The 21,946-nt window shown below is 41.5% G+C and overlaps 1 protein-coding gene across 2 annotated transcripts in view; it reads right to left on the bottom strand.

Moving 5' to 3' along the window:
* KIF3A (kinesin family member 3A) overlaps positions 1-21,946 on the bottom strand; it is a 133,693-nt gene that overhangs the window by 100,030 nt on the left and 11,717 nt on the right. For both annotated transcript variants that reach the window (XM_077473230.1, XM_077473231.1), the window contains exons 2-4: positions 21,345-21,618; positions 960-1,104; positions 616-700 (exon numbers count right to left, since the gene is read on the bottom strand). In XM_077473230.1, the coding sequence (XP_077329356.1) occupies positions 616-700; positions 960-1,104; positions 21,345-21,618 (504 nt within the window). The remainder of the gene's footprint in view (positions 1-615; positions 701-959; positions 1,105-21,344; positions 21,619-21,946) is intronic.

The following is a 21,946-nucleotide window of genomic DNA, read 5'->3' as shown; positions in this document are numbered from 1 at the left end:
CAGCCGCCATAGTTATACAGCAGGTTGGCTCGGCAGGGCAAAATCGGCGTAGCTGTACATCGCTCCTTTAAGAGGCCACTGCAGGCGTGTGGGCCGCGTGTCTTTGACGCCGCTTCCCATGCCTCCCGGTTATCTCAGTTGAGAGGAGAGAGATGGTGTGTTCATACTAAGTATGAACACCGATCTCTCTACTCCCACCCCCCTACAGTTAGAACACAGCCAGCTCACCTTCATTACTAGTAAAAAAATAAATTGATAATAATAAAAATGCCATAAATCTATCCCCTTTTTTGTAGACGCTATAACTTTTGCGCAAACCAATCAATATACACTTACTGTGATTTTTTTTACCAAAAATATGTAGAAGAATACATATCGGCCTAAACCGAGGGAAAAAAAAATGTTTTTAATTTTTCTTTTTACATTTGGGATATTTAGTATAGCAAAAACGACAAAATGTTGTTGTGTTTTTTGCAAAACTGTCGCTCTTGTCTTGTTTATAGCGCAGAGGTGATCAAATACCACCAAAAGAAAGCTCCATTTGTGGGGAAGAAAAGGACATAATATTTAATATGGCAAATTACAGTTTATAAATGTAAACTTTATCATCCCCACCTCTAGTCTCTGTGTCTGGTCTTTACCGAGCAAGTCCCGTACTTCCTCATTATAAATCTCCAAATAAGACACTCTGACCAAAAATCTGTAACATACAAGATAAGAGAAAGAAATTCATAACATATGTGAAGTGGACAAATTATACAACCAAACAAATTAAGTGATAAAAAAAAAAAAAAAAAAAAAAAATACACTGCATATATTAATACAAATTGGACCAGGTTAGTAATGAACACCTTGATGTATACAGTATGTTATAGAACAGCAAGAATAGAAGGTTCTACCGTTAATGGGAGTGGCCCATCAATGACGTATCATTTTGGGTCGTGAAAGGGAAAGCATACCTTGTATCTCCCTCTGCCTTAGCAATATGGCCAAATACATGAGCAAATGAATTAGGGATGATTCCTCTAAGCTCCGGAACAGCTCGAACACCTTCCATGGTAAATGTTTTACCAGTGCCTGTCTGTCCATATGCAAATATAGTACCTAGGAGGACAAAAAAAAATATATATATATTAGTCACCACATGAGGCCATTGAACTAAAGGCCCAACAACTAAATTAACAAAACTACTACATTTGGGGGGGGAAAAAAAAGAATAAAATGATGAACATTATATCACCTGAGGGCTCTCGCACATAGGCACAATTACCCATACAGCATAAACACACTAGGGCTGAAACAACGATAGATTAATTGACAACTAATCGATTATGAAAATAATTGTCAACTATTTTCATAATTGATTAATCGGCCAGCAGGTTAGTTGGCCTGCATACATAATGCATTATTTGTTTACATATCAGGAAATACAGTGCAGCACACATAAAGCTCAGTACACCATCCACACAAGTTAGTAAGTGCCTGAGAACTTGTGAATGTGAGAGGAGGAATGCCTCATGGGACATGTAGTTCTGGGCAAGACGTGAGCCCCTGTGCAGGGAAGATCAGCATCTGAACCCAGAAAATGTGGAGGCTGATAGACTGAAGGTAATAGAAGGTGTTACAATTACATTTTAAAGTAAACTTGTACCAGTATTGTGCATTATATATAAAATGATCATATCCATGAAAAAAAGAAATAAAAGTCTCAGGTTTTAGTACTACTTTAACCACTATAGAAAAATGACGACGGCAAGGTGGTTGTGATATCCTGACTGGACGTCATATGACGTGATCACAGTCTGACAGATCGCAACTCCAATCGTGGTATAAAGCATCTGACCACCAAGGCTTCTTACCACGTGATCAGCTGTGACCAATCACAGCTGATCACAGCGTGAACCAGGAAGCAGGTAAATGGCTTTACTTGGTTCACACTCACATGGAGAAGCCAATCTGCGGCTCTCCCCGTCAGAGGGGGCGGGGGGTCTTTGCTGATAATCAGCACACTAATTATCAGCACTGCCCCCAAAGGGTGCCAATCAGAGCTCAACACCTGCTAGCCTGTCCCCATAAATAAGTGCCCATCAGTGCAACTCAATAATGCCTGTTAGTAGCTCCTCATCAGTGCTGCCTATCCAGTGCCGCCTAACCGTGGCGGTCAGTTTTTTTTTTTTTTAACTGACTGTCTTTTTTCATTTATAGCGCAAAAATTAAAAACCGTAGTGGTGATCAAATACCAACAAAAGAAAGCTCTTTTTGTGGGAAGAAAATGATAAAAATTTAGTTTGGGTGCAATGTTACATGACCGCGCAATTGTCATTCAAAGTGCAACAGCGCTGAAAGCCAACAATTGTCCTGGTATGGAAGTGGTTAATATAAAAGATTTATATCTCCCCTCCACCCTTCATGTCTGACTCCTAATTAAAATGCCCATATATCCTCTTCTGGGTATTTATTATATTATATATATATATATATATATATATATATATATATATATATATATATATATATATATATATATATGTATATATATATATAAAATTTCATGTTTAATTAGTCGATTTTTTTTTTAATCGATTAATTATAATGCACATACAGATCCAACTACTTTTAGCTGATTTAGCACCGTTGTTATGGCAACGGTCGAAGTCTGACATAGCGGGGCATGGCTAGGACATCACACGTCAAACTCAGCCTTACCATGCCCATAATTGCAGCCTCACTGTAGTCAGTGCCTGGATTACACAGTCTGCGGGCATCTCCCGCTGTGTGTCTCTGAGAGGAGGAGGGAGGAGGACTGCGCTACAGCCACAGTTTGGCCCAAAGTGGCCCCAAGGCAGGCAGCCTACCGATCAAAAAAAATTAACGATTAATCAAGGAATTAAATTCCGCAGCCCATATTATATATATATATATATACATATACATATACATACATACATACATACATACATACATACACACACACACACACACACACACACACACATACATAAATACACACACACACACCACTTTTTTAAGACCGAGTACAAGTATCGATCCTCCCCCCCCCCCCCCCCCCAAGTACTCGACAATACCGGGTTTTTTTCCCATGTCATAGGACTTCTTTAGAATGATGAAGAACTGTAACTCAAGACATTATAAAAGAATAAAAACTGTTTTATTTGCTTGTCATACAGTAAACAAAGAATTTTCAAAGAACATGTTGATAAATAAAAAAGATATATTTTGTAAATAAGTACTTTTTCTCATTCACTGATGTGTGCCAATGAGGCTTCACTGATAGACTTCACTGATGAGGAGGCCCTAATATGCAGCACTGTTGGGCATTGATAGGATTAGGTGGCACTGATGAGCACTGATAGGAGGCACACACTGATGGATGGCACTGACTGGCTGGCACTGAGTGATGAGCACTGATAGGTGGCACCGATTATGCAGCAGTGATGAGCACTGATAGGTGGCGCACACACACACACTGATGGCTGGGCACTGACTGATAGGTGGCATGCACTGATGGCTGGCACTGACTGAGAGGCACCGATGAGCAGTGCACTAATAGGTGGCACTGATAGGTGGCATTGATTATGCAGCACTGATAGGTGGCACACACTGATGACTGGGCACTGATAGGCGACTTCCTGTTGCGCATCGCCTCTCTCCCATCCCAGGTATCGGATAAGGCATCGGGAGCATTTGTGGGCGTACAAGTACTTGTGCAAATGCTAGGTATCGGTACAACCCTAGCAATTATCTGCTCTTTTTGTACTATAAAGGGCTAATTTTAGTCTTTTTAACTCTGTTATCACAGGTTATACAAAAAAGCAGGCTGCTGATACTAAACGTAGACCTGGTTCACACCCATGTGTTTTTTTGGTGCTTTTTGCAGAAACGCACTACAGTCCAATTATCATGGTTTCCTACAAGACACATTGACATCTATGCTTTTTTCAGCCGCTGCATATTTGGAAAGGGTCCATGCAAAACGGTGCTTTTTTTGGTTCAAATAGACAACAATGGAGATGCTGCAGAAAAGCATGTAGTGCGTTTTTTCAGCAATTTGCATTTTTTAAATCTGGAACCACATACACTGTCTGGAAATTCCTTTGACCAAGAAGTTTTCCATTCTGCCATTTTGAAATTTCCCATCACTGTGGTAAAAAAAAAAACTAACAACGATTTGACCCCACTAAAGATTAGTAAATAGAACAAACATTCTTAAAATTACATTTCTTTTTGAAGGAAGACACTGGTTTGTTTGTTTTTTATGGCCTGCATATAATATTACAGTTATGTATGAATATCAGCAAAACAAAGTCTTTAATTTTTTTTGTTCAAATAACAAATTCAATCTCTGAGTCTTATAATATTTACCAGATTCAACCTCTAATAGTATATATACTATTAAAGCTTGAATCTGGTAATTATTATCAGACTGTATACAGTATCTCTCTTCTGTCTGTTATTCTCAGAGTGGTTTAGAGACTTTGCTCCCTAACCATATAGTTATTTATATTTACCACTGCATATAGATATTTAAGAATAAATTGCCTTTTTTTTTAAACTTTACATATGAACTAAAAATTGTACACCACACTTTAAGGTTATTAATCAAAGCGATAAATCGGCCAAATAATCGATTATGAAAATAATCATTAGTTGCAGCCCTAAAACCCACTGCATATTTTGGAGCCTGGGATGTGCCACTGCTGCTTACAGCCACCCACAGACATGTACACTACTTATGCCAAGTGTCACATGTGCGATGACATAGGGGTTGGTTTACTTAAACTAGAGAGCGCAAAATCCGTTACAGCTCTGCATGGAAACCAATCAGCTTCTGGGGTTTTTTTATTTGTCAAAGCTTAATTGAACAAGTTCAAATTAGAAGCCGATTGGCTACCATGCACAGCTGCACCAGATTCTGCACTTTTTAGTAAATCAACCCCAGTATGTCTCCAGCGCAAGTAGTGAGCACTTGGGGCATTACATCTTTGTGCTTGCCCCACTTTAAGCTAGCCTTTACCTTTAGCCCTTGTACACACGGTCGGACATGCCGACGGAAAATGTCCGATCGGACCGTGTTGTCGGATAATCCGACTGTGTGTGGGCTCCATCGGACTGTTTCCGTCGGAAAATCCGACGGACAAAGTTTTAGAGCTGGGCTATAAAACTTTCCGACAACATGATGGTGTAGAGAATTCCGATCGGACAAAGTGTCACGCAGGCTCAGATCAAATTCCTAGACTAAAGCTATTGTCTACTAGCCTGAACGTAGTCCCGTCGTAATGAAATAACGTTGTCACGTTACGTACGATCGGATTTTCCAACAACTTTGTCCGACCATGTGTATGCAACACAAGTTTTTTGTTGTCGGAATGTCTGACCGTGTGTACAGGGGCTTACATGTCTATGGGAGGCTGTACACCGCACCAAGTCATCACCAGTGTGGTTTTGCTGTATGGGCCAATGCGCCCATGTGCATGAGCCCCAAAAAATATATGAACAGAACTGGAGTCATAGCTTCTTTAAATGACTCTCTCATAAAATATTATTACTACAAAATAAGGCTGTCAATGAGGTACCACATCCCTGTATTGTACCAAACCTAAAATAAATGTGATTGGACTTTAGTGGTACAAAAGAGGACTAATACATAAAAATAAAAAATAAAGGAAAAGAAAAGTTATAAAGTTTATTACAGATTTAAAAAACGCATGTAAAATATTCTACATCCAGGTCCCACAAGAGTTGGATCCAGCAAAACAAGCCAGAAAAAGCTAGTCAGTTATTATTGTGCCTACAGTTATACCAAGAGATCAAAAGGTCCATGCACTTTTAAATCTGTAATAAACTGTAACTTTTATATATGTGTTTGTCCTTTTTGTACCAATAAAGTCAATCACATTTGCTTTGGGTTTGATACCTCTCATAAAATTAACATTTTCATATCTTTTACATGGCCCAGCAATGTGCTCACCGAGCCATCCCTTCTGCAGGCTTCTCTCCCTGGCACCAGTATTTTAACTGTGGGCACCTGGCTGTGATAGCTTGCGTGTTCAAAGCTGGATGCCCACTGCGCATGAGCAAGTTGTGCTGCACATTGTGAATGGTCCTGCAGTCTTCTGGGACCTGTGACCTGTCCCAGAAGACAGCACTGCCATTTGTTGAAAAGGAGGTGGGTGGAGACCTTAAAGCGGAACCTCCCCTTTTGTGTGGAGCTCCAGTTTAAGCCCCTTGTTCACACGTTCAGGGCATTCTTATAACAAAGAGGGCAGGCAGGTGGCTTATTAGGCTCTGTTAACACCATGCAGGTGTAATAGAGCATGTGCGCGTTTTTTTACGTGGCACAATTAGAGCAGCCCATTCTTTTCAATGGGCTGCCCTACATGCAGGAAACATGTTAAATAAGTCCCTGACCCCTTTTAAAAATGGTATTTTGCGTTGGCAAGATGCATGGAGGTATCATTAAGAAATAATGGCATCACCAGGAGCATTTTTTGTGCATTGTGAGAAAGCACACAATTTTGCATGCAGACCCGCAATGAACAAGTGTGAAGAAAGCCTTATCCCAGCAGAACAACAGACACTTTGTGGCACTCGGGCAAGACTTCTACTTTCAAAAATAAAAATGCCCAACTGATTCACTTATGTAAAACTTGCATAAAACTGATATTTTGACTTCAAAACCCATTGGGTGCTGATATTTCTTTTCTAGGTTATTTTATTTTATATTTGATGTAGCCTTTAAATTGAAAGTATAGTGGATTTTCAGAATCCATTTTAGAAGTGAAATGAGGCCAAGAGCAGCTGCAGAGAAGCAGCAAAAAGCGGAGTTGGTAACATTTTTCTGAAATGAAATCCTGGCTCACCAGGCCTAACATGATGGTCATTCTGCTTATTTCACATCTGGAACAAAGTTTGCTTAGAGCATTTGTTCACCATATGATACAGTTAACATTTTTATGCATTGTCTGTTTTTTCAGGGCTAATGAGGATAATAAATGCCAGTAGGGAAATCTCTCCACTAAAATTCCTGACTCTGCCCTTCCCTTCCATGGCTTCACACTGTTCCTACTGAGTATTGGATTCACAAGCCTCACAATGTAGAAGTTACATAACATTTAGAATACGATCCTTTGTAATGTCTTGGCACATGGGCAAACTTGGACATTCAGAAATGGAAATCTTCATAAATGATATAAAACAAATCATTGAGTGATCTAAACAGTCTACTTCTACTAGGGATGCACTGATATACCGATATATCTTTTTATTTATTTTTTATTAGAAAAATGCAAAGAGAAGGTACCGATAATGGCCACTGAAAAAACAGGATTTTTAAAACAGCTTACCTGTAAAATCCTTTTCTTTGATGTACATCAGGGGACACAGAGCCATAGTAGTTACTATGTGGGTTATATATCGGACCGACAGGTGATGGAAACTGGCACGCCCCTAAGGCAAGGCATGTACTCCCTATATAACCCCTCCCACTACTGGGAGTGCTCAGTTTTTTAGCCAAGCAATACAAGTGTATACAAAGAAGGGAGGGACCTCTGTGCCCCCTGATGTAAATCAAAGAAAAGGATTTTACAGGTAAGCTTTTTTTTTAAATCCTGGTTTCTTACATCAGGGGACACAGAGCCATAGTAGTTACTATGTGGGATGTCCCATAGCAATGGCAACTGAAGGGAGGGAGACACAACAAAAAACAGGAGGCCAGAGGACTCATACTGCAGCCTGCAGTATACTGCGCCCAAAGGCAATATCTTCATGGCCTTTAATATCGATTTGATAAAATCTGATAAACGTATGAACTGAAGACTAAGTGGCAGCCTTACAGATCTGAGACATAGAGGCCTCATAATGCACCACCCAACAGGCACTAATAGCCCTGGATGAGCATGCTCTAGCATAAGAAGGAAGAATTTTCTTCTTAAAGAGGTTGTAAAGCTTTGTTTTTTTATTTTCTAAATAGGTTCCTTTAAGCTAGTGCATTGTTGGTTCACTTACCTTTTCCTTGATTTCCCTTCTAAATGTTTTTTTTCTAAGTCTGAATTTCTCGCTTCCTGTTTCTCCTCAGTAAACTTCACACCATCATCCAAGCGGTGTTTAGTCAGCCAGAACAGCTTACTGAGGAGGAACATGAAGTGACCAATTCAGACAAAGAAAAGAAAGAAAAAAAAAACATTTAGAAAGGAAAGCAAAGCAAAGGAAAAGGTAAGCGAACCAACAATGCACTAGCTTAAAGAGGGAGTCCACCCGAAATTTTTTTATTAAAAGCCAGCAGCTACAAATACTACAGCTGCTGACTTTTAATAAATGGACACTTACCTTTCCTGGGGTCCAGCGATGTCTGCAGCCGAGGCCGATCGATCGGCTCTCGGCTGCTGACGCCACCATTCTTGGTGAGGGAATCAGGAAGTGAAGCATTGCGGTTTCACTTCCCAGTTCCCTACTGCGCATGGGCGAGTCGCGCAGTGCAATGGGAATGGTCCGTGCTGTCTCTGGGACCCATGTGTGTCCCAGCTGACAGCGCGGCGGGACAGGAAGAGGCATAGAATCCCGTGGGAGTCTATGCCCGGAAGTGGGTGCAAATACCTGTCTTAGACAGGTATCTGCACCCCCTTCCCCCCTGAAAGGTGCCAACTATGGCACCAGAGAGGGGAGGGTTCCGATCAGTGGACGTTCCACTTTAGGGTGGAACTCTGCTTTAAAAGGAACCTATTTAGAAAATAGAAAATTAATCTTTACAACCCCTTTAAGTCGAAGCTTGAACAATCACTAGACAAATCCATTTGGAAAATAGTAGATTTAGACACTGCCTGTCCACATTTTGGACCCTCTGGCAGTACAAACAAAACATGTGTTTTGCGAACCTGAGCAGTCGCCTTTAAATAGACTCTGATCGCTCTTACTACATCAAGGCAATGTAGTGCTTTCTCTTCCCTAGATCTCTGGGGAGAAAAAAAAAGCAAGAGTAATATCTTAGTTTAAATGAAAAAAAAAAAAACCTGTTACCACTTTTGGTATGAATTCAGGATGAGGACAAAAAAAAACCCAAAAACAAACACCTTATCCTTAAAACCGTCGTTTTTGCAGTGCTATTCGGCCGCAATTGGCGCTTTTAACCCCCCGCTAGCGGCTAACCGCCCGCAAATTGCTGCTACAGTGGCGCTTTGCAGCAGTTCGGCGGGGCTGCCCATTGATTTCAATGGGTAGGGGCGCTTTAGGAGTAGTGAGTTCACTGCTCCTAATGCGCTCTAAAGAAGCTGCTGGCAGGACTTTCTGACGCCCTGCCACTGCACCGCTCCAGTGTGAATGCCCTCTGGCTTTCACACTGGAGTGAAAGGAGCTGCTGTTTCAAAGCGCTTTGCAGGCACTATTTTTAATGCTATAGCACCTGCAAAGCACCTCATTGTGAAAGGGGTCTAACCAGCCACTGGATTTATTTTACAAGCAGTGGGGGGGGGGGGGGGATTTCCCCCTTCCCATGGCTTTAACGGGATCTCCCAGCCCACCGAGAGTCCCAATCGACCAGCCACCGAAAAAAAAACAAAGTGTAAAACCCACCATTTTATTCTCTAGGGCCTCTGCTTTCAAAAAATATACAATGTTTAGAGGTTCTAACAAAAATACAGATTTTTACATGTAAACAAAAAAAAGGTACCATAAAAGTGGTTAAGCTTTGACAATAAAACCCGGAACCTGATTGGTTTCGCTGCAGAGCTGCACCAGATTTTGCACTCTTCAAAATGTCAACAGGCAGAGTAGAGAACCCTGTTGTCACGAACAGGCTTGAAAACACAAGCACAGAGCTCTTGCTATCAAAGTCCATGAGAGATAGACACCACAGAACTAAAATATCAGCTGGGTGGACTGACTCTCTTATAATAAACAAAACTCCATTGATATTCAGAGCACATGGAATTCACAATGCTAGACAAACAATATTCTATTCAGTAACATACTTCATTTTCACATTCCAAGATCACAGTTGTGAAAAGGATAATTGTGCTGCTAGCTCCTGCCTCTGAAATGGCCCAGATCAGCTCAAGGGAATGTGTGTCACACTGACAATATGATTTTGTCATCTTACACATGGCCCACAGAACGTAGAACTTAATTATCAAATAGTTATGAGTACACTGACTTGCAGACATTTTCTAGTTGTTTTGAACGCTGATGAATATAAAAGCTAGTATAATCAGGTTACAAGCAATAAACACAGAAAAACAGTCAATACATTTGATGAAAAAAAAAATCTGTTATATAATTAGTTATCCATTGATGGTATGGACAAACAGTATAAAAATAGTGATTCACATAAGGAAAGATTTATACATTTCTGCACAATATGGAAATATAGTGGAATGACTCCTACTCTTTTAGGTAATCAACACTTCAGGATAAGGAAAGGTGGTTCAGATCTTTATCAGCTATATTACGGGCGTTGTTACCAAGACCGTGTGTATTTCTGAATAATCTACTCTTCGCCCTGAAGGTAACCAGTCATGATTGGGTTAATGCAGTAATCAGAACAAGAAAACCTACACAATATTTATAATTATCCACCTAATTTGGATCAGATTGAGTTATTGCCTGAACTCATGCTGATTGAATACACCCCAACGCCTAAGTAACTAAAATACTATAAAACACAGTCTCTTAGCTCCTCTATAATACAGGGCTCTTTTATGTGATGCCTTTAGGCAAACTAGGGAAATTAGGGAAACAAATTAAAAAGATAAAACAACTTAACCAGCTATTGGTGCAATATTCAATGTTCTCTTCCTATAGAGGTGCCCGGTTCCTGCCTGATGCCTTGCCTTGGTGCCCATGCTCTCGTGGCACTGAACTTGTTACTCAGCTACCATTTTCCTGGTGCCCTGGTGTTCCCTTAGGAGGGGACTATATTGCTCCTTTCCATAGTGCATAATGGGCTTCTCTCCTGATCCCAGAAAGCTCAATCACCCCATGTCTGAACAGTGCCCTCAATTGTTTTGAAGACCCCTCAGTTTTTCTACTCAAGAAGAATTTTGGCTTCCAGAGGATTGCTCAGATGTTCTAAACTGCTCTAGCCTAAGTATGTTGGGGTACTGGCTGAGTGGTAGGGTGTTTTCAATGGTTATATTCTGTCAAGTCTGCTCGGATGCCAACTTCTCTTCTCTTGTCTCTCCTTTAATCTGTCATGCTCTTCCTTCCTTGTATGCTACGGTTCTTGCCTTTTTGAGTGTCCTATCCTTGATACTCTATTTTGTAGATTATTATGGAACATATGTTGGTGGTCATGGAATATACAAGGCCTCAACTATAAATTTAAGCCTTCCCTCATGTTTTAAATACCTAAATTCCCATAAGCCTCATATATTGTTTCTTCAAGAAATGCATAACTGGTAACAAGTTATTTGCCCTGTGTCGGTCGTGGGTCCGTCAGGCCTTCCATGCCATATACTCCACCTACACAAGAGGTGTCGCTATTTTGTGGAATAAATCCCTTCCCTGTAAGGTGGAGCAGGTCCTTACTGATCCTGAGGGCAGATATATTATTTTACTGTTGGACATACATGCTATCGTCTGGGCATCTCCCTCCTCCAGTGGACTACACCTTATACACGATCTATGAAAAATTGGCTCCATACCAGATCACCCATCTCCTGATTGGAGGCCATTTTAAATCCATTCTTAATTTTGGATCTTGACACCTCCAATCGGCAACGCACTTCCTCCCCAAATTTACAGAACTTGGCGAATACCTTTGCCTTCACTGAGCTTTGGATGTGGAAACATTTGGGGATCTCAGCATTCTCATATCTCTCAACCTCACATCGGTTGGGTTCCTGCATTGACTTTGCATTTGGTAGTACCCCTGTATTAGCTAAACTATCTGAGGACTCCTATCTTCCAGCTGATCTTTTTTACCATTGCCAATTTAGAACTTTGTCTGTGTATTGAGTCTCACTGGGACTCAGCGGTTATACAGAGACTAGCTCCTCGATGGGTCCATGATGAGAAAGTGACAGAACTGGTCTCCCTCCACATGAAATCTTAGTCAACTAACGAGCACTCAGTGTGGGATGCATTCAAGGCAATTATATGGATCCCACACCAGATGCTTTTCTACTTCTGCCCTAGCTGATGAAAAAAACTTTTAGTGGGCAGGTTGTTTGAGTCTGGTGATATAAATGGGAGGCTTTTACCTAAAATGGCGGGAGACCCCCACTTCCAAGTGGTGATCCCAGAACTATGAATTCCTACAGGAGAGTGCATAACTGAACCCATGGCTCTATTCGAGTTCCATGTATAGTCAAGTCCCTTTCCTGCCTACCCCAGCTATTCTGGCAGAACTGCAGGGTCCCTCTCTTCCCACCATCTCGCCCCAGGAGGCGGAATCGTTGAAAAGCTCCTATTTCCGTCCTTGATGTTGAGAATGCCACAAGCTCTTTCCCCAAATTCTACATCTCCAGATCCAGATGGTTTTCAGGGGAAATGGTATAAGAGGTATGCTAAGCTTCTGGTTCCTAACCTGTAATATCTCTACTCCTGTCTGGACAGTGATATCCTGCCCCCTCTATGCATCAGGCCCATATTGTTTTAATTTAAAAAATCTGGGAAGGATCCAACATCTTGCGCCTCCTATAGGCCGATATCCCTATTGAATTATCTTAAGATCCAAACAAAGGTTCTTGCCACCAGGTTGATAAAAGATTCTGTCTGAATTGGTTGGCATTAATCAGACCGGCTTTATGCCTGGCAAGTCTACCAATATTAATCTTCGTAGGGTACTTACCCATCTCCAGCTTCCCTCCCATGATTCTCAGAGACAAGTAGTCATGGCCTTAGATATCGAAAAGGCTTTGACTCTAAGTTGGCAACATAGGTCAGTGGTTTTACAATTAGTGGGTCTCAGCCTCCTATTTTGCAGATAGATAATTCTGTTGTACAAGTCCCCAGAAGGCCAGAGTAAACTATGGGGAATGCATTACTCTGCCTTCACTGTATAACAGGGTATGTGTCAGGGTTGCGCCCTGTCCCCAGTCCTATTTTCTCTAGTGATGGAGCCCCTCAACTCTGCTCTACAACAGTCGAATGCTGTACGTGGCATTCATGAGACCATAGTAGAGAAACTGTCATTATATACAGATAATCTAGTCTTACTTCTTAACGATCCAGGACCCTATCTCTGAAGCCCTGACCATTCTTTCTCGTTTTGCAGACTTTTCTGGTCTAAGTTAATTGGGATCAGGAGGCCCGCAGTGAAGCCGACCTATCTGTTCCCCTACCCTGGACTACAGCTCTATGTTCTCTTGGCATTACCATCACTACTAAAGTAACCAAGTATGGTAAACTGAATTTGTATCCCCTTGTTACCATGATCAAACAGACTGAAGGCTTGGGACAATTTACCCCAACACTCATTGGTAAAATAAATTTTCTCAAAATTAAAATTCTTCTTCTCATACTGTATGTCCTACTAGACTCCCCAATTTGGATACCAAAAGCCTTCTTTAAAAATGGATTAGATGATCTCATCTTTCCTGTGGAAGTCAAGGACACCCAGAATTTAGCAAACTGATTCTTCGTAGGCTGTGGACACAAGGGGGCTTGGCGTTCCCAGATTTCCAGGCTTACTTTTTAGCTCCCCTAATAACACAGACACCCATAATCATGTTGCTTCTGATGACTTCAAAGCCTTTGTAGTTCTGGAGGCGGCCTATTTAGGGTCATATAAATTGTTGAAGAGTAACTTTTATAGAGGCACCTGAGCACCATTGCCGTTCATGTACTCCATGAGGCCTGCGGTCAGGGCATGGCTGCTTGTAGTATGTAAACACTCCAGCACCTCCAACAGGTGGCCCCCCGATATTCCTTTATGGCTCAACCCACAAGTTCTGGAATTTCTGTCTATACCTGACCCAAGGGTGTGAGCCTCTAGAGGGGTTAAGACACTTGACCATATTTGTGAGGTCCTTGAACGACTTGAAGCAAATGTTTAGTCTACCACTTCTTCCGGTATTTGCAGCCCCGCTACGTCTTCTCCTCTCAATTTGGATAAACACGCTTAAGTCTTGAGAGGTTCGAGTTAGAATCCCTAATGCAAGAGGATCGCTAGTTTAAGCTCCTGTACCAAATTTACAAAGCCCTAATGTCTTCGGTCCATCTAGGTCTGGAGGGTCTTTATGCTAAGCGGCGGGAGGATTTTTCAGATATGAATCCGGAGGATTGGGAGGACATATGGGAATACCCCTTTCTTCTGTTGGTAGCAGTCAAAGCCTGTTTAATCCAGTTCAAATTGCTACACAGAGCTAATGTTACACCCCCAACATTTGAATAAAATGTATCCAGGTGTAGCCAAGGGTTTGCTACTATAGGTATTACAGTTGTTATTATTTCAAATGAGTTTGGCTCCCTCTAGTGTCTTATTAATGCTGTTAGGATTTTCTTTTAATTCCTGAAAAGGAACGCAGCAAAGCATTGTGGTAGCTGTAGTTTGGAGGAGAAAGTTACTTGGTTAGCTGAATCAGCCCTGAACTACAATACAGACAATGCAAAGCATGCAGCACTGCATGCTGGAAGCAGTAATAAATGGACCAGTGCAGCCAAATTTCAGCCTCTCTGGACGCCATTCAATACTTGCCAGCAGGAGGTCTGTGTGTGACCAGGAGTGAGAGACTGCGGCCTATACAGTGTGGAGCTGGATCACCAGTCTTTGAGGTACTTCAGAGTAAAGCCCTGTCAGCTTAGCAAGTGAATCAGTTTGCAGTATCAGGACATCTGGAAGTTTCCTGCACTTCAGCCATCTGGAGTAGCGGTACAGTATGGCGGCGCCATCTTTTCACCAGACTGAGACTTCAGGAGGGGAGTCCGGATGGAGCCTCGCAGTCCGAGTCTATTGCAGTTAGAGGGCACCTGTCCACTTCAGTAAAGTGCACTGTTTGCTGAGCGAGTTATTTTACAGACTGCTCGTGAGACCTGTAGTTCCATGAAGGTGAAGCTACTTCTGCACAAGCATCATACAGCTGGACTCTGGGGTTTGTTGTTCCCTGCACTGTAAGGTCAGTACTGTATTACACTCACGCATAACAAGGAAGTTACAAGTGCCATATTTCTTCAGTTAAGCAGTTATCAATGTACCATTTATTCTACGGTTTGCTTTTTCTCTTTGTTTGCATTGTGGATTACAAATACTGCAATTTAAACTACAGGCTAGCTGAAGATATCTGGAGTCACAAAACTTGTATCAACATCTATTTCTTCTGCAAAGCACTGCTGTTCTATTTGTAGTTTGAACTTTAAATTACAACCTAGTCGTAGAGGGAGCCATTGAGTACATGTTATATATTGCATTGTATCATTGAATGTAAGGAACATTGTATTGCAATTTGGTGTGTATATTAAGGCCTCAGTGGGAAGGTGTTTATTATAGGTATTGAAGGATATTGAACATTTGTCCCAGTGTACACCTGTCTACATATACTCCCTACGGTGATTGTTCAATTCACAGTATTCATATATAAACTGATTGATACTAACCGTCATTGATTGTTTGTGTTAATTCACATTGTTCATTGTGTTCTATTATTCACTCTAGTAAACTTTCTGAGTGATTCATTGACATTGTGTGAGTTTCTCACTGAGAACATCCTATTGCAGAATGGAACCCAAAGTGTCAGAGGTAAGAGAGGATCTGCAGAGTCGGGGTAGCCAGTGGGGTATAGAGTCAAATCAGCAGCCCTCACGGGGGTACCACTACAGAGGTGTATAACCCCACTGCTGGAAGCGTACCCATATTGATGTTGATTTTCAGCACGTTTTGGCCCTACCCTAAGGTCCAATATGTTTGGGGCGAGGTTTTAAAACGTATTTATGCTTTGACTACTATGCATTTACCGCTGACTGTGGAGGTTTGCTTGCTCGGTCTGGTGGGTCAACTGGCTTTCCTTTGAGCAACCAAAATTCTCCTTGGACTGCTCCTGTTTTATGTATGAAAGGCTATAGTGTTGAAATGGATGTTTCCTGAAGCACCCTCCCTATACTTTTGGATTTTTTTTGTGAATTTAGTGAATGCCTCTGTCTATTCCCTTATACAAAGCCACTTGCGTTCCTTGTGGCTGCCATAAGGTGTGGAATATCTGGTCACCCACCCAATACTAATTCAACGCAAAAACCTTACTGTATTTGTCAGAATCCCTAATCTTGTAGTTTCTAAAGTCCAAAGGGTCTTGGTCTAAAGCCTAGTTTATTTTTATTTCATGGAGCCATGTGGGAGTCATTTTTTCTGTCTCCTTCATCCTCCTGTGCATGGGTGGAGTGTTGGAGACAGGATTGTTATGCCCTGTTATTCTATTTTTCAGTGGAACTGAGCAGCTAGTTTGTTCTAATTGTCTGTAGGTAGTCAGTTCTGGGAGCACATCTGAGATTGAGCTAATAAAAAAATTAAAAAAAATAAAAGGAGGAAGAAGACCAGGTAACTGACCTAAAAGATTGCAAGTAAACTATTTTCCTTAAAGAGAAGTAAATTTCCTCTGCAGACATTTACCGTAGACACCACAAAAAACATCATTAATAAACTGCGTGACAGTACCTCACCTATTGACATCATCCCCACAAAACTACTGAAAGAATGCTCCGACATCGTGGCTCCAACCATAACCCACCTCATAAACCGATCATTCCACGAAGGGATTGTTCCCAGCATCCTCAAACAAGGCATCGTCAAACCTCTACTCAAGAAACCAAACCTGGACCCTCAGGATCCAAACAACCATAGGCCGATTACAAGCCTCAACACCATTTCTAAGATCATGGAGAAAGCTGTAGTACATCAGCTACAACTTCAACTGGATACTCACAAACTCCTGGACCCGCTGCAATCAGGCTTCCGCCCGGGTCATGGAACAGAAACAGCTCTCCTCAAGATTTGGGATGACGCCCTCGAAGCAGCAGATGACGGAGACCCGTGTCTCCTCGTACTGCTAGACTTAAGTGCAGCGTTTGATACAGTAGATCACAATACTCTACTCATCCGCCTCACAGAAGTAGCCGGAGTCCAAGACATAGATCTCCAATGGTTCGCGTCCTTCCTAGGAAATCGGTCACAGACAGTAAAACTAGGAAAATTCCTCTCCGAAACTTGGGCAGTCACCTGCGGAGTCCCTCAAGGCTCTCCGTTGTCACCCGTTCTCTTCAACATTTACATTCGCCCACTCCTTCAAATCATCAGATGCTCAGATCTCTGCTTCCACTCTTACGCTGACGACACGCAACTTTATTTCCGGATCAATGGAAAAAAAGATCACCAACAACAACTTGAAAACTGCCTCAAATCAATAGAGGACTGGATGACCCCCAACTCCCTCCAGCTGAACCAATCAAAGACAGAGCTTCTTATCTTACACCCAAATCATAAGCCCGCAACCAAAACCTCCTGGTCTCCACCAACCGTCTTTGGGCAGACTATCTCCCCAAAGACCAAAGCGAAGAGTCTCGGGGTTATTTTAGATGCACAAATGTCAATGGATGCGCAAATAGGATCTGTAGTCAGTCGATCTCACCATCTTCTGCGCATGCTTCGCAGACTCATCCCTTTTATCCCAAAGAATGACAAAGCAGTGGTAGTTGGAACAATCATTAATTCACGACTGGACTACGCAAACTCGCTTTACATAGGATTGCCACAATATCAACTTGCGCGATTACAACTGATCCAAAACACGGCGGCAAGGCTGATAACAGGAAAAAAAACCTGGGAATCCATCTCTCCTTCGCCGAGGAGCTTACATTGGCTAACCCTAAAAAAATCGGATCACGTTCAAGACCCTGTGCCTCACCCACAAATGCGTGCATAGTGAAGCTCCGCAATACCTAATGGAGAAAGTAAATCATTACACACCAAACCGCAGTCTTCGATCAGCCAACAAAAACCTCCTCCTCGTGCCCAAAGCCTGGTATAAATCCAAGGGTGATCGGAGATTCGCTGTCCAAGGGCCTCGGCTATGGAATGCTCTACCAATCAACATCCGCCTGGAAGAAAATCACCTGGCTTTTAGGAAAAAACTCAAGACCTTCCTCTTTTAGCAGATGATCAAAGCTCGCCACAGCGCCTAGAGGCGATTCAGTTCGCATTGTGCGCTATACAAGTATTTCATTCATTCATTCATTCATTCATTCATTTACCTATAGGTAAGCCTATAATAAGGTTTACCTATAGGTAATGAAAATATCTCCTAAACTTGTACAGTTAAGGAGATATTTACATTGCATGCAACCAGTGACATCACGGCCAGTGCCAATCACAGCGCCGAAGCCGTGAACCCAGAAGTAACTGGGTAAAAGCTGTCTCAGCTGTGTTGGGGGGGGGTGAGGCTGCAACAGCTTTGTTCTAAGATAACTATTTCAAAATGAGCTAGTATGCAATGCATACTAGCTCATTATGCCTTTGTATTGCATTTTATTTTTTTGTTTTTTTTTCCCTGAGGTTTACAAGCACTCCAGCCCCAGAAGATTTTACATCCTTCCTGACCAGAGCACTTTTTACAACTTGGCACTGCGTAGCTTTAACTGACAATTGCGCAGTCATGCAATGCTATACCCAAACTAAATTTGCAGCCTTTTTTGCCACAAATAGAGCTTTCTTTGGTGGTATTTGACCACCTCTGCAATTTTTATTTTTTGGGCTATAAAGCCCAAAAAGAGCGACAATATTGAAAAAAAAAATTATATATTTTTTGCTATAATAAATATCACCAAAAAATGTTTTTTAACCGCTTGCCAACATACGTCGGCAGAAGGGCTCATACAGGCAAACTAACGTACCTATACGTTGCCCTTTAAGAGCCGGCCTGCGGGCACAAGTGCTGCTGCCGTCACACGCCCGCGGCAAGCTCCGTGGGTCGGGTCGCGGGTCCCGATACCCACAATCGTCTCACAGAGAGGAAGAACTGGGAAACGCTAATGTAAACAAGCAACTCCCCGTTCTGCCTAGTGACAGTGTCACTGATCTCTGCTCCCTGTGATCGGGAGCAGAGATCAGTGATGTGTCACACATAGCCACGCCCCCCACAGTTAGAAACACTCCCCAAGACATACTTAACCCCTACACTGCCAGTAATCAGTGCATTTGTATAGCACTGATTTCTGTATAAATGACAATGGTCCCAAAAATGTCCGATGTGCCCGCCCTAATCACAAAAAAATAAATAAATAAATAAATAAATAAATAGCTGATCGCCGCCATTACTAGTAAAAAATAAACATTTTAAAAAAAATGCCATAAAACTATCCCCTATTTTGTAAACGCTATAACAAAGCAATCAATAATACGCTTATTGAGATTTTTTTACCAAAAGAATGTAGAAGACTACGTATTGGCCTAAGCTGATGAAAAAAAATTGTTGTTTTTTTTATATATAATTTTTGGTGGATATTTATTATAGCAAAATGTAAAAAAATTATGTTTTTTTCAAAATGCTCTTTTTTTTGTTTATAGCGCAAAAAATAAAAGCCGCAGGAGGCGATCAAATACCACCAAAAGAAATCTATATTTGTGGGAAAAAAGGATGTCAATTTTGTTTGGGAGCCACGTCGCAATTGTCAGTTAAAGCGACGCAGTGCCAAATCGCAAAAAGTGCTCTGGTCAGGAAGGGGGTAAATTCTTGTGGGGCTAAAGTGATTAAAAAAAAAAAAAAACACACATTTCCTCATCAGTTTAGGCCAATATATATTCTTCTACATATATTTTTGGTAAAGAAAATCACAATAAGCGTATATTGGTTGGTTTGCGCAAAAGTTATAGCGTCTAAAAAACGATGAGAAAGATTTATGGCCTTGTTATGGCATTTTTTTTTTTTTTTTTACTACTAATGTCGGTGATCTGTGATTTTTTTGCGGTACTGTGACATTGCGGAGGACAGATCAGACACTTTTGACACATTTTTGGGACCATTGTCATTTATACAGCAATCTGAACTATATAAAAAAAAACACTGATTACCGTGTAAATATCACTGGTAGAGAAGGGTTTAACACTAGGGGGCGATCAAGGGATTAAATGTACGTTCTCTGGATGTGTTCTAACTGTATGGGAATAGGACTGACTGGGGGAGGAGACATATCGTTGTTCCTACTTAGTAGGAGCAAATGATATGTCTCCTCTTCCCTGACAGAACAGGGATTTGTGTGTTTACACACACAAATCCCTGTGCTGGCTCTCATGCCTGTGATCACGCCCGCCGGCCACAAGCTTCAGGTGCCCCGCCATGCTACGTGCTTGTGCGCCTCCAGTGGCTCTTAAAAGGAACAACGTACTCATATGTTGTTTTGCCAAGCCATGCCATTCTGCTGACGTATATCGGCGTGAGCCAGTTGGCAAGTGGTTAAAGAATTGGGTATCCAATTGTAAAGTGCCTCTGAACTTTCTAGTAAAGTTGACCTTTTTCAAGAAGAGTCACCACAGCTCCCACCAGCGTAGCTACTTAATCCCATCTAACTTTTTATATAGCTGTTGGGGGAGATGAGAAGGGGAAGACAGCAGGAAAGTGGTACTCAGCAGCAGTGTAATGGTTTGTATGTCTACATAAGGAAGGCTTTTACAGGTAACTAACCTGCATGTAACATGTTAAATGTACAAATAATCCAATGCGAAGATTGATGTTAAAATTAACTTCCATGTAAATAGCACGTTTATTAACAGTGCAGCTAAATACACTGGTAAACATAAAGCTCCTAATTTCATTACCTGGCAAAAGTTAAAATACTTTTTAAAAGTATAGTTCTAAACAAAAATGTATAAAAAATAAATAAATAAAAAACCTACACATTAAAGTGATCATAAAGGAATTATTTTGTTTTAAAATAAACATCTCTATACTTACCCGCTCTGTGCAATGGAATTGCATAGAGCGGCCCTGAACCTCCCCATCAGTGCTCCTGGGCCCTCCTCTCTGTGCAGGAGCTTCCCATGGGGGCACTTGTGCATGCTCACTCCCGAGCCCCATTGCAACATCGATTGACAAAGACAGCAGGGCGTTGCCCCGCTACCTCATCATTGACTTTGATTGACAGCACTGAGAGCCAACGGTTACTGTGCCCCAGCAAAGCCAGTGAGACACAGAACTGAGGGGTGAGCTGCAGAAGTGCACAGTGCTGGATCGAATGAGGGCTCAAGCAAGTAAAATGGGGGGTGAGGGGCCAAAACCGATGCCTAAACATTTTTTACCTTAATGCAAGAAATGCATTAAGGCAAAAAATGTTTAGGCTTTAGAATCACTTTAAGTTAAAGCAGCATTTTCCCATTATTTTCCATAATGCATTTCTCATTTTGGGGGTCTTACCATTGTAGCCTTCTAGCACAGAGTCAATGATTGGCCTGGCTGTTAAATTGTAAACATCCAGCTGGTTACTGTCTGTTCCAAAAACTGTGTCAAACGTAAAAGTCTTTGGGGGCTCATTCATAGAGTCTACTTTGTGAACAGCAATAGTTCCTCTTATTTCATCAACATTTACAGCCATCCTGCTGCCCATGCCTTTCTCTCGATCGTTCAATGGGCGACATCGAACTACAACCTTCACATTATCACAGGATTCAGGTTTCTCTACTTTGTTGATCTGTAAATACAGACAGAAAAAAAAAAACACACACACACATTAAATTACCACAAAACATAGTTTTAAAAAAAATAAAGCGCATACTAAACTGAGCACAGCACAAATAACACCAAATTTATTTTTTTCAGCCATTCATGCAAGGTTCAAGGTTTTTTTTTTTTACCCTCCCCTACACCTCTGATTTCAAAAAGCTGCCTAAATTATATTATTATTATCATCATTATTATTATGAATTTAAATAGCACCACCAGTTTATGCAGCACTTTACAACACGAGGGCAAACAGTACAGTTACAATACAATTCAATACAGGAAAAATCGGAGGGCCT

The sequence above is a fragment of the Lithobates pipiens genome, unplaced genomic scaffold, assembly GCF_037356315.1.
Source record: "Lithobates pipiens isolate NorthernLeopardFrog02 unplaced genomic scaffold, aLitPip1_a1.2 Scaffold_8, whole genome shotgun sequence".
In the NCBI taxonomy this organism is placed as follows: Eukaryota; Metazoa; Chordata; class Amphibia; order Anura; family Ranidae; genus Lithobates; species Lithobates pipiens.
The sequence above is the reverse complement of the archived record's forward strand: the minus strand, read 5'-3'. Positions and strand labels throughout refer to the sequence as shown.